General features: G+C 38.0%; 1 protein-coding gene across 1 annotated transcript; it reads left to right on the plus strand.

The window, feature by feature from the left end:
* The first annotated feature begins 9,084 nt into the window (after window positions 1-9,084).
* Window positions 9,085-10,367, plus strand: LOC102719659 (sex determination protein tasselseed-2-like). The gene is made up of 2 exons (XM_040522220.1): window positions 9,085-9,289; window positions 9,385-10,367. The coding sequence occupies exons 1-2, from the start codon at window positions 9,138-9,140 to the stop codon at window positions 10,232-10,234; spliced, it is 1,002 nt and encodes a 333-aa protein (XP_040378154.1). The 5' UTR covers window positions 9,085-9,137; the 3' UTR covers window positions 10,235-10,367.
* The last annotated feature ends 319 nt before the right edge of the window (window positions 10,368-10,686 follow it).

Genomic DNA, 10,686 nt, shown 5'->3' on the forward strand with positions numbered 1-10,686 from the left:
ACCATCCAAAAAATTATCAGCTTCATCTTTTCGCTTCTCCTTATCCTTATACGCCAAAATTTAAATTTTCTACTTAAATTTAACATTGATATTAGAGTTTTTCGTCGTATTTTATTTTTGGCCTTTGCTTTTGGATCACTATGAACACATATATAAAAGTTTTATTCAAAAATTATTTTTAATTTGTAAATATGCAGTTTGACCTTTTTCTTAAGAAAAGCCCAAAAAAAAAAACCACCCCTTACGTGATTAATGTAGGCTTTTCAACCTTGCTTCGGGTTTGGTAGATTGACTTTTCTTTTTACTGCACTTACCATTTCCCTGTTTCAAACTATAAACACTCTATAAATTTAAGCAAAAAATAAAACTGAATAGAAAACATTATGATACATTTCACTAAAATAAGGGAGAGTTAAAGGTGAGAGGGTGGCAAGGGGTAAGATATAAAAAAAAATAAAGGATGGTTAATAGAACCAGTATTTCTTTCTAAATGCTTATATTTTGGATTCAAATTCAAATGCTAGTGATACTTATATTTTGCAAGGGAGGGAGTACTTATTTAGGTAATATCATAGAATATAAATCTAAATGAAAATTGAGTTATCAATTGGTATAGGGGTGATTGTTTGTTTTTTCCTTGAAAAGCCAAACGACACATTTATAAATAAAAATAATTTCTGAACAAAACTTTTATATACATGTTTTTATCAATCTAAAAGCAGGTTGAAAATTAAACTACGATAAAAAAATCACAAGATAAACTCTAAATTTAAGGTTGAAATTTTAAATTTTGACTATAAGTATAAGTAAGAGCCAAAAGATGGTGTCGTTGGTTTCATGTAATGGAACATGACCCATAGGTTTGAGTGCCCAGTTTAGCATAGGTCTTTTTTCTATTTATGGCCGACCAAATGACACATTAACAAAAAAAATAGTTTATAAATAAAACTTTTATATATGTATTCTTAGCGACAAAAAGTCAATGGTGAAAAATAAACTTCAGCGAAAAAACAAAATTAACTTCAAAGTTAAAGTTAAAAGTTTAAATTTTAACATATAAGTATAAGTATAAGTGAAAAGATAATTATAGTATCTCTATGGTGGCTTAATCAATCTCAAAATATCATGTCTTAGTTTTTCGAAGGGGCTCATAAAGATGAGGGGGCATGTGTATATGTGTTTACAAATGTGAATGTATGTGTGTATATGTTAGTGTTTGTATTTTTGCCGTGTTTATAATTATATGGTGTTTATTTTATAATATAAGATATGTTATTAATTGGAACAGTAACAAATGTAGGATCGAATTACAATGTTAATTGGTCTTAAATATTCTATGCGGAGTAATACTGCATAAAGAAACACGTCAATAAATCACAACAAAATAGCAATAAATATGGAACGAGTTTATGGGCTCTGAAAATATAGGAAACTTGTAAGATATGAACCCTATAGAAATAATATCCATTTGATCTCGTGAAACAAATTAGTCCTATGGAATTGCTTAAGGGAGGAAGATTTGGAGATTTTTCCTATATGATCCTATAATAATCCTATAGAAAAATTATATATACCTAAGTTATCGCAATCCTAAGTTGTAAACGATAATTATATATATGTATATTTTTAGAACAATTTTACTATTCTTGAAAAGCTATCAGAACTGTTTTTTACGTAAAATTCAGTACATCTTGGTATCTCGATACAAGTACCAAATTTTATATAGAAAACAGTGATACCTCGTGATACCTCTTAAGGATTGAAAAAAAAGATCATAGTTTTATGCAGGCAGTTTCTGCCATCGACTAAACTTTATGCCATGGGATATCGAAATGGAGAAGTATTAGATGTGACTGGTTTTGTCCATGTCAACATGTATACGCCGGCCTAACCCACACACGTCACGTGAATTGGGTACTCTTCGATGACGCCCACGCTGTTCCTAGCTAGCTAGCTAAACAGCAAATTTCACCTGCCTGATCTTGCTTCATCTCCTGTTAAACCTCCTCGTCTAGTCGTTTTGTTTGTCCTCTCGATCGACCATCAATTATGCACTGACATTGACCCCCGAGCTCCCACCCACCAGCCAGCATTGCTTTCGATCCTTTCATCCTTTGCCTAGATAGCTAATCGTGGTAATCTCCTGTTAGAGAAGGCTAATAATATAGTCAGTAAGCTGGTGGTAAGATTTTTTTGGTTTTTTCATGGCTCATTCATATAGTAATTAGTTCTTCATTAATAAGGGTATCCACGGTGTGCTTGAAAAGCAGTCCATAGGAAATAAAAAATTCCGTTCAGCTACCTTTACACATTGTGCAACTAGTCTATAGCAAGCAAATAACAAAAGCTGTCCATAGCACTATGGTTAAGCAAGAAGACAATAAAAAAGCATATTTGTATAGTGGCATTTTTCATAAATATTAAACAAAAGAACTTGTAACCGTTACACAAGTAGCACTATGGATGCGGCTGACTTTTTTTGTCTTTAGTGGGATCCATCTTAATTGCACATATTGTGGTAGTTTCTAAACTATGGACTCCTAGATATGGGTCCTACATCTATGGATTGCTTTACCAAATACATTGGTATTGTCCTAATACATGATTCACTTGTCTGTCTTACAAAGTTTTTTTTTGTTTTAGTCCCCGAGTTAGTTATAAGTTTATAGCTCGTTTCTTCTCTCTGTTTGTATCTTTTCTTTAATTTAGCATTTAGCTATAAGCCAGCTTATAGCGTGATATTATACTTGCTCTTAGCTGCAGCTAGGCTAGGTAGCTCGATCGCCATGTTGCGTTCTTCAGAACATGGCTAAGCTCTCGGCCGTAGGCCTGTAGCTTTTAGGTTAATTAGCTAGCCTAGCCTAGCTTGATGCTGACTGTGAGGAGAAGGATTAGTTTAAGACGAAAGTCAGTGGAGATTGGAAGAACAGTAGTAGTGGTAACAGATTCGTCGGCAAACGCCCGCGTCCCTAACTAACACCGATTCCCAGTCCCACATTATTCCGAGCGAATATACATACAGCTGCGACGATCGACGGCGAAAAGTCGACTGAAAAACAGTTGTACTGTTAATTTGTAACGTAGTACTCGATATCGCAGAAACTGCCATGTGGACTCGCTGAAAATAAAACCCTCCGGAGAAAAAAAAAAGTCATGTTTGTTTCAATAAATGGAAAAAATTGTCCATGGAGAACTATATACCATTGTAAAATGGACTGCCGGATCTGACCCCAGCGGTACGACGGTTTTTTGTCAAATTTCAGTTAAGACCTCTTCTGTTGGCATTTATTTATACTTATTTAAAATTTTAATGTTAAATTTAGAGTTAATTTTAATATTGTTTATTATAAGAATATTTTTTAGGCTTGGCTTTTGAATCACCGTGAATATGCATATAAAAGTTTTGTTCATAAATTATTTTTCGTTTACAAATGTACCATTTATTTTTTTCTTTTAAAAAGTCCAAAGATTACCCACAAAGTTCTATTATTTAAAATTTAAAAGTCTTGAAACTTATCCAAAATTTTGACAAAATCGCCACATTGATTCCTAGAAATCTCATGTTTTTCATGCAGTTTCTTTCTGCTGGAAACATAAACAATTTTGAATATTTTTCAAAAAAAATGTTGAGTTATGAAAAATATTTTAAAAGATATATTTGCTCAAACAGCTTTTGTATATCCAAAGATGGTATAATTCGTAAGATTTAAATACAACGTGATTGCACAAATCCAATGAGGAAATACATCCATTTCTTATCATTTCTTCTAGCTAGAAATATATATAATAAAGATAGTATAAAGGAGCTGTGCATATGTAAGTGCAAACGCAAGGAAGAGGACGACTCGTTGCTTTCGGCTGTACAACGACTACGACCAACCAAGTGAGACGAGGGGTCGTCTTTTTTTAATTAAAAAAGTCAAAGGTATATTCCGAAAGGAAAAAATAAATTATAGAAAAACTATATACATGTTTTTAGCTACTGAAAAGTAAAGTTTAAAAAATAAAATACGATAAAAACTATTAAAATTAACTATAAATTTTAGCTTACGAGCATAATTAGAAATGAAAAGGACGAGGTGGAAATGGCTGAACAAGCCATTCGATTGATCGGTCGATTTGCTTGCTTCTTCAAAAGTGTTTAGGTGCATACATGGTTTGGTCAATTGTTTAGGTCGTCTGTACGACTGTACCCAAAGAAAGGCGAATCCAGGAGAGGAGGGGGCTTCGTGGCTCCTCCGAGTGTAGCCTTTTCCTAATTGACTTTCGGAGAAGTTAACACTACGGATTGCTATGGGCTTGACTTGTTCGTTCGTTACATGCTTTAGGGGTGTTTGGCTTCCTAGAATTTTTTTTAAGTCTATGTCATATCGAATATTTAAACACTAATTAGAAGTATTAAATATAGACTATTAATAAAATCCACCTCATACTCTGGACTATTTCATGAGACAAATTTATTGAGCCTAATTAGTCCATGATTGATGCTACAGTAAACATTTGCTAATTATGGATTAATTAAGCTTAAATTTTTGTCTAATGAAATAGCCTTTATTTATGCAATTAGTTTTGCTATCAGTTTATATTTAATACTCCTAATTAATGTTCAAACATCCTATGTGACAAGGGAGTAAAAAAAGTCAATGGATTCAAACAGCTACTTAGGCTGCGTTCGGCAAGCAAACAAGTTAACTTATCTCCATCGATTTCCGTGCGCACGCATCCCAAACTGCTAAACGGTGTATTTTTTGCAAAAAAATTCTATAAAAAAGTTGTTTTAAAAAATCATATTAATCTATTTTATATTTTTTTAATAATTAATAATTAATTAATCATGTACTAATCTATTGTTACGTTTTTCACACCGGATAAATTAACTTATCCCTTCCTTCACCGAACACAGCCTTACTCTCGCTTTCTCTCTCTCGACGAAGACTATCCGCTTAATTTACTGAGATATTTCATTCCTACACTCTTCTGTCAAAAAAATAAGTCGTTGCTGTTTACTTTTCAAAATCAACGAGATACGCTACTGCTTCAATCACACAATTATGTTGCCTAAATAAGTAAAAGGTCACATAGCCTAATGGTTGCAACGAACTCAGTAACACTCTAAGGTCCTTATGGTTATATATATCCGGTAAGATATAAATATGTTTTTCAAAAAAAAGAAAAAAAAGACAAAGTTTCATGATACATTGTTGTATTTTCGTTTATATTTATACTTATAAGATAAAAATTGAATTTTTAACCTTAAATTTGGAGTTTATTTTAAGGTTTTCTCATCGAAGTTTATTAACATTTTTTGCTTTTAGAGTTTATTTTGATTTTTTTCTCACCGAAGTTTATTTTGCAGACTTGGCTTTTAATATTTAAGAATACATATATACAATTTTTATTCACAAATTATTTTTATGCAAATATATCGTTTGAGTTTTTATAGTAAAAGCCAGACAATCACCCCGTGAAATCATTTATTATCACAAACTTCGCTGACATTTTAGTACATACATCTGAAACCTACATTAAAAACAACAATTGCAGTATGACATTCTTTTGCGACCGTATGTTCCCGGTGTTCAAATGTATGAGACATGGTTTTACACTTTTAGCTAATACGCTCTTCACGTTAAATTAAAAATACTGCTATGACATTCTTGTCCAGTATGACATTCTTTTCCAAGGACAACTCTGAATCTACGGGTATTTCGTCTTTGAAAACTACACGTATATAAAATATATACTATATGACTACCAGTTTTCCAGACTACATAGTTTGACTCACTAAAATATCTATGCACCTTACAAAAGTAAACAGACGAGAGTACAGTTTAATCCATCCTGGTGTCTAATCCCACTATCATATGCTTGAGAGGATATATGATGGCACTGTTAGGTCTTGGAAGCACACTGCTCAATGCTAATTGAGGTACTTGTATGGATCAATTATTTGTGCTCAATTTTGGACATAAAGGTGATGCGATTAATTGGTTTGTGGTTTCTATATGTGAGAGATGCAGGATGATGCAGCATAATATATAAAAATGAAAGGCTATAAAACCATATCCTTAGTTTATAGTATAACAAAACTTTGGGCAAAATTAAGGACAAAAGGCAGTGTGAAAAGCAGACACACTAACAAAGTCTGGTAGCCATCCAAAATTTAAGCATATCTATTAAACGTGATCGACCACAGTTATAATCAGGCGAAGGCAATTCTCTTTCTACGACTTATAAGCCAAATGAAATTGATTCTGAGAGAGTAACCATAAATAAATCCAGAATAAACCTTTTACACTTGTATTCTCAATACTTTATAAAATAAAAGGCAAGATTGACTGATAGAGATATTAAAAAGGATCTGTTCTAAAAGCAGCAAGTTCTATAAGTCATAGCTCAAATAAACAATTAGGGAAGAAAAAGGCACGGTCATATCGACCTGGGCACGTACGTGTTTGGTGACAACTTGGTGAAAAACATGAATCTGATTTGTTCTGTGAAGGGGTGATAGCATGGCTAATTTCTTGGGTATCACAACTTTACTAAAACCGTAAATATTTTTTTAGCTTGATATGCTAACATATTTTGGACCTGAACCCATAAATTTTATAAAAAAAAATTAGGCACATTACCTCTAGTCCAGTAAAGCAATTACTTTCCTGCTTTTTTATTTGACACAGTTTATTTTTTACTCCTATGTTTGAACATTTATCATATTTAATAATTATTTTGTTATGATTTGATTCATTACCACATGAACTTTAAATATAATTTATAATTTTGCATATTTATATAAAAAATCTAAACAATTTAAGCGGTTAAGTGTATATCTAACAATCAATGGCATCAACTAAAGAACCCAAAGCGTGGATGGTGGGAGCACTAAAACTGATTAATCTCTCTCTTGGGAACAAATGTACCCGCCTGTATTTAGGTTGAAGAGTTGAACTCGATCGCCTCCGGTCGGCAACCACTACAGCTGGAAATCTCCGGGGCCGAAAGATGATACACCCTATCGAGTCTTACGGTGAGGTTGACCGAGACCACCACATCTCCTGCAGGTCCCAAACAAACATCCAGAAAAGTATTGATCCGTTCTGCCGCAACCAACCGCACCGGTTCAATCCTCAGTCGAAGGCCCCGTTGGCAAAATCAGACATGCATAAAGTTAATTGCGACACATGAAACGGGATGCGTCGTCAGTGCGTGATTATTAAGCACTTAGCTAAGAATATACAATTAGAAAATTGATATATGAAAATATATATATCGTTTAGCAGCGTGAGAAATATGATAATAAAAATCGATATACAGTATCTCATCAACGGGCCTAAGCCATGCGCCATTCCAACCTACCGATCACCTCCGCGCAAATATTTCCAATGTATATATGTGTTCCGAGCAATTTTACGGTACTTGAGCAGGTACACTGAGGTACCAAATTTTTAATGTAAAATTTTAGTACCTCTTGATATCGAGGTACCAGAAGTACCAAATCTATTATATATAAAAAGTAATAGGACAAGAAGCCACCACGTTTACTCTTACGGGCTAGAAAATCCCACATTAATTGAAGGAAAATAAGAGAAAAAGAAAAGATAAGGATTTTTTTTTGATCGGATAACTCTAAAAAAGAACATGATTTTTTTAGAAGCAAAACTGCCCACACAGTTTGTTACAGCCGTGGAAAATAAGAGGAAATTTTTTTGATCGGACAACTCTTAAAAAGAAACGTGCAACTACTAAAAAAGAACGTGATTTTTTTAAAAAGGAAAACTTTATTACAACCGTGGATTTTTGGAATCGGACTAGGAATTTTTTTTAAAAAAAACTACGTGAAATAAGAGAAAAGAAGAAAAATGTGTTTGTGTGGAATCAGACAAGGATCTATTATATATATGCTAGAAATTCTAAGATTAATCGAAGAAAAATAAGAGAAAAGATAAATCAGACGAATTATTTGCTATAATAGAAAAGATCAGGTCAACAAATCATATTTTCAATCGGATAAAAGATGACGAATAACAGAAAAATCAGGTCGACATATCATATTTCTATTTTCTCCGTATGTAAAGACAGATCAGATCAGATCAATAACAATTAAAAAGAGAGAAAAAAGATCAATCGGACATATGTATAAGAAATTTCATAACGAAGTAATATATATGAAGAGAAAGTGACAATATCAGTATAAAGATGTAGGGAAGAAGAGATATTATGACATAAATTTTGTACAAGTTTGATCTATTATAATATTATTTTTAGATCTATTTTGTTAGTAAGATAATATAAATGGAGTCATTGTTTTTACATTGCGTAGAGCATGAAATGTAAAAGTTTGATCTAACTTAGGTCCGAGTTTAAAACTATATTATAACTTTTAATATTTATATTTTATAAATAATATGAAATTATATTTGATATTATATAAGAAATTTCATAACGAAGTTAACCGCGCAGTCTGCGTGGACCATAATACTAGTTTTACGGTAAAATTGGTACATCTCAGTACCTACTCAAGTACTATAAAATTGCTCGTGTTCTCTAAATTTGTTTCCAAATACATGTTGCACAATTTGTTTTTTCTTGTTTCATATTTTCGAAACTGAATTGACTGAAATTCTTTCGGTAGAACTTACGCAATTTTTAAAGGCTTACTAGGAAGTGAACTCTTCACCGGCGCCAGGTCCACGGGTCCTGACCGGAACAAAAACCGTGCACCCGCGGTCAACACGACCGGCTCCAACCATGTGCGGCGCGGCGCGTCGCGTCGCTCCGTCCGAAACCGAAGCGACTCCCCTGCGGTGCCTCGCACAGTCGCGCTCGCGCGCTGCGTTCCACGAATGCTCACGCGGCAGCTGGGCCTTGAGCCGAGAGACCGAGAGGGGCTCAGAGCTTTTCGCGTTTTTTTTTTTTTTGGCTTCTCTCTCGAGCTAAACACGTCGCGGAGTCGCGGTGATGGAAGCCGCGGTGTCGCTTTCGATGGGGGAGGGGAAGCCGCGCGCAGGTCGCCCAGGCAGGCAGGCAGGCGCGGCCGCGCGGCTATATAAGGCGTGGCTGGTCTCCCCCTGCAGAGGCGCACACACTTCATCACTCGCCGTGGCAAGGAGGACACACAGGGTCGTACCCCGTACTACATGCACGCTACCCTCGCCTCCTACGCCCAGGATCTCGCCATGCCTGCCGCTGCACTCGAGCTCCTCCCGGACAAGGCGCACCAGTCGTCCATGGCGCCGTCGCTCCACGGCTGGGACGCCGCCAATGGCGCACCCACCCCCATGCCCAGGAGGTAGGAGGCGCTTGCTTTTTGGTCGGGTTTGCGGATTGATTTGTGTGTGAGGTCGTTTGTGTTTTAAATGGTGGTTGGATTTCTTTGTCGTGCAGGCTGGAAGGGAAGGTGGCCATTGTCACCGGCGGCGCGCGGGGGATCGGGGAGGCGATTGTGAGGCTGTTCGTGAAGCACGGGGCGAAGGTGGTGATCGCGGACATCGACGAGGCGGCCGGGGAGGCGCTGGCGGCGGCGCTGGGCCCGCACGTCGGCTTCGTGCGGTGCGACGTGTCGGTGGAGGAGGACGTGGAGCGCGCCGTCGAGCGCGCCGTGGCGCGGTACGGGCGGCTGGACGTGCTGTGCAACAACGCCGGGGTGCTGGGCCGCCAGACGCGCGCCGCCAAGAGCATACTGTCGTTCGACGCCGGCGAGTTCGACCGCGTGCTCCGCGTCAACGCGCTGGGCGCCGCGCTCGGCATGAAGCACGCGGCGCTCGCCATGACCCCGCGCCGCGCCGGCAGCATCATCTCCGTCGCCAGCGTCGCCGGCGTGCTCGGCGGGCTCGGCCCACACGCCTACACCGCCTCCAAGCACGCCATCGTGGGGCTCACCAAGAACGCCGCCTGCGAGCTCGGCGCCCACGGCATCCGCGTGAACTGCATCTCCCCCTTCGGCGTCGCCACCCCGATGCTCATCAACGCCTGGCGCCAGGGCCACGACGCCTCCACCGCCGATGACGCCGACGCCGACATCGACCTCGACATCGCCGTCCCCAGCGACGAGGAGGTGGAGAAGATGGAGGAGGTGGTCAGGGGCCTCGCTACGCTCAAGGGCCCGACGCTGAGACCCAGGGACATCGCCGAGGCGGCGCTCTTCCTTGCCAGCGACGACTCCAGATACATTTCCGGCCACAACCTCGTCGTCGACGGCGGCGTCACCACCTCCAGAAACCTAATTGGCCTTTGACTCTTCTCCTCCCTAGACGAACGCGATAGTTAGAACACAGCTAAAAAGATTTGTCAATGTGACGCAACGCAAGTGTACTCAGCTTCATCTCATTTTGTTAATCTCTTGATTCAATGGGTTAGTTAATTGGACTTGGGCAAGTGAGCATTGCCGCTTTCGTGTTGCATTAACATTTCGCCTTGGTCATCTCATTGGTTGTTTCGTGTCACTGTCCAAGGATGCTTGCTACTTGCTTGAATAATCGCCATGGTCCAAAGCGAAAGTTAAAAAATAAACCTGGCAAGTACGATCGATCAAGTACAAAATCATACTCTATGAACAGTAGCCGAGAGTTACGTGTGGTCCACCCGCTATGATGGCAAGATCAGGGAAAAAAAACATTTGCACAACAGATTCCACATCACCGAGTTCAAAACTGAAAAGCCAGTCAGTCGACATAACAGAAACTTTGG

Source organism: Oryza brachyantha, chromosome 3 (assembly GCF_000231095.2).
Source record: "Oryza brachyantha chromosome 3, ObraRS2, whole genome shotgun sequence".
Taxonomy (NCBI): Eukaryota; Viridiplantae; Streptophyta; class Magnoliopsida; order Poales; family Poaceae; genus Oryza; species Oryza brachyantha.